The 888-nt window shown below is 32.9% G+C and overlaps 1 protein-coding gene across 1 annotated transcript in view; it reads left to right on the top strand.

Annotated features, from left to right (window-relative positions):
- The window catches only part of LOC106869768 (S-crystallin 4), a 15268-nt gene that overhangs the window by 11297 nt on the left and 3083 nt on the right, over positions 1–888 (top strand). Inside the window, exon 5 of the mRNA XM_014915633.2 lies at positions 574–710. Within this exon, the coding sequence (XP_014771119.1) occupies positions 574–710 (137 nt within the window). The remainder of the gene's footprint in view (positions 1–573; positions 711–888) is intronic.

Genomic DNA, 888 nt, shown 5'->3' with positions numbered 1-888 from the left:
GAGAGAGAGAGAGAGAGAGAGAGAGAGAGAGAGAGAGAGAGAGAGAGAGAGGGGAAATACATGTGTTTTCAACATATGCGTTCAGCATTCTAGCAGTGAGGATGTTTCAGATTGCTAATTTTCATATGACTATGAAATGGTAAATGTGTAAATTTTAGGAATTTAATCTTTAAGCAAGAAGAAAGGAAAGGTGTTTTAAATTAATCTGAATCGAATGAAAGTCTAGCTTACTGTTTGAGTTGGTCTATGAAGTTCTGATTTCGGCTGAAGAGTTTTACGATGTTATAAGTAGTGAAGCAAGTGATTAAGGGAGACAGACAGACAGAAAGACATAGAAAGAGTGGTGACAAAAAGACACTATCCCTTCTCACCAAGTTTCAAGCCAGTACAATGGGTTATTATCGTTATTAATGACCGTATTTTATTGATGTTGTAAATATCAGTATGTTCTTTTCAGGATATATTTCATATGACTACATATTTCTTCCAATTAATATTAATATCGAAAACAATACCAAATGTAAATTATGAATAAAAATATAACACAAATGTTTCTATTTTTTATTTTTCCAGTCAGAACAATATTTGCGATTCCAGTCAACTTGCAGACGAATTCTTCCATATATGGAAAAAGCGCTAGAAATGCGCTCCAGTGGCAATAAATTTTTCATGGGTGAACAGGTAATCAGTTATACCCACAGCATTCATATGTAACACACCAAACAGGCATCACGTAGATCAGCCAAGAAAATACATGAAAGCATTGAAATACATGACAGGAATTGGTCAGACGCGTGTGATAAAAAAAAAAGATATTTATACATATGCTTAGACATACGTACACACATATGTGTGTGTGAATTTATATATATATATATATATATATAT

This window comes from Octopus bimaculoides, chromosome 5 (genome assembly GCF_001194135.2).
Source record: "Octopus bimaculoides isolate UCB-OBI-ISO-001 chromosome 5, ASM119413v2, whole genome shotgun sequence".
Lineage (NCBI taxonomy): Eukaryota > Metazoa > Mollusca > Cephalopoda > Octopoda > Octopodidae > Octopus > Octopus bimaculoides.
The sequence above is the reverse complement of the archived record's forward strand: the minus strand, read 5'-3'. Positions and strand labels throughout refer to the sequence as shown.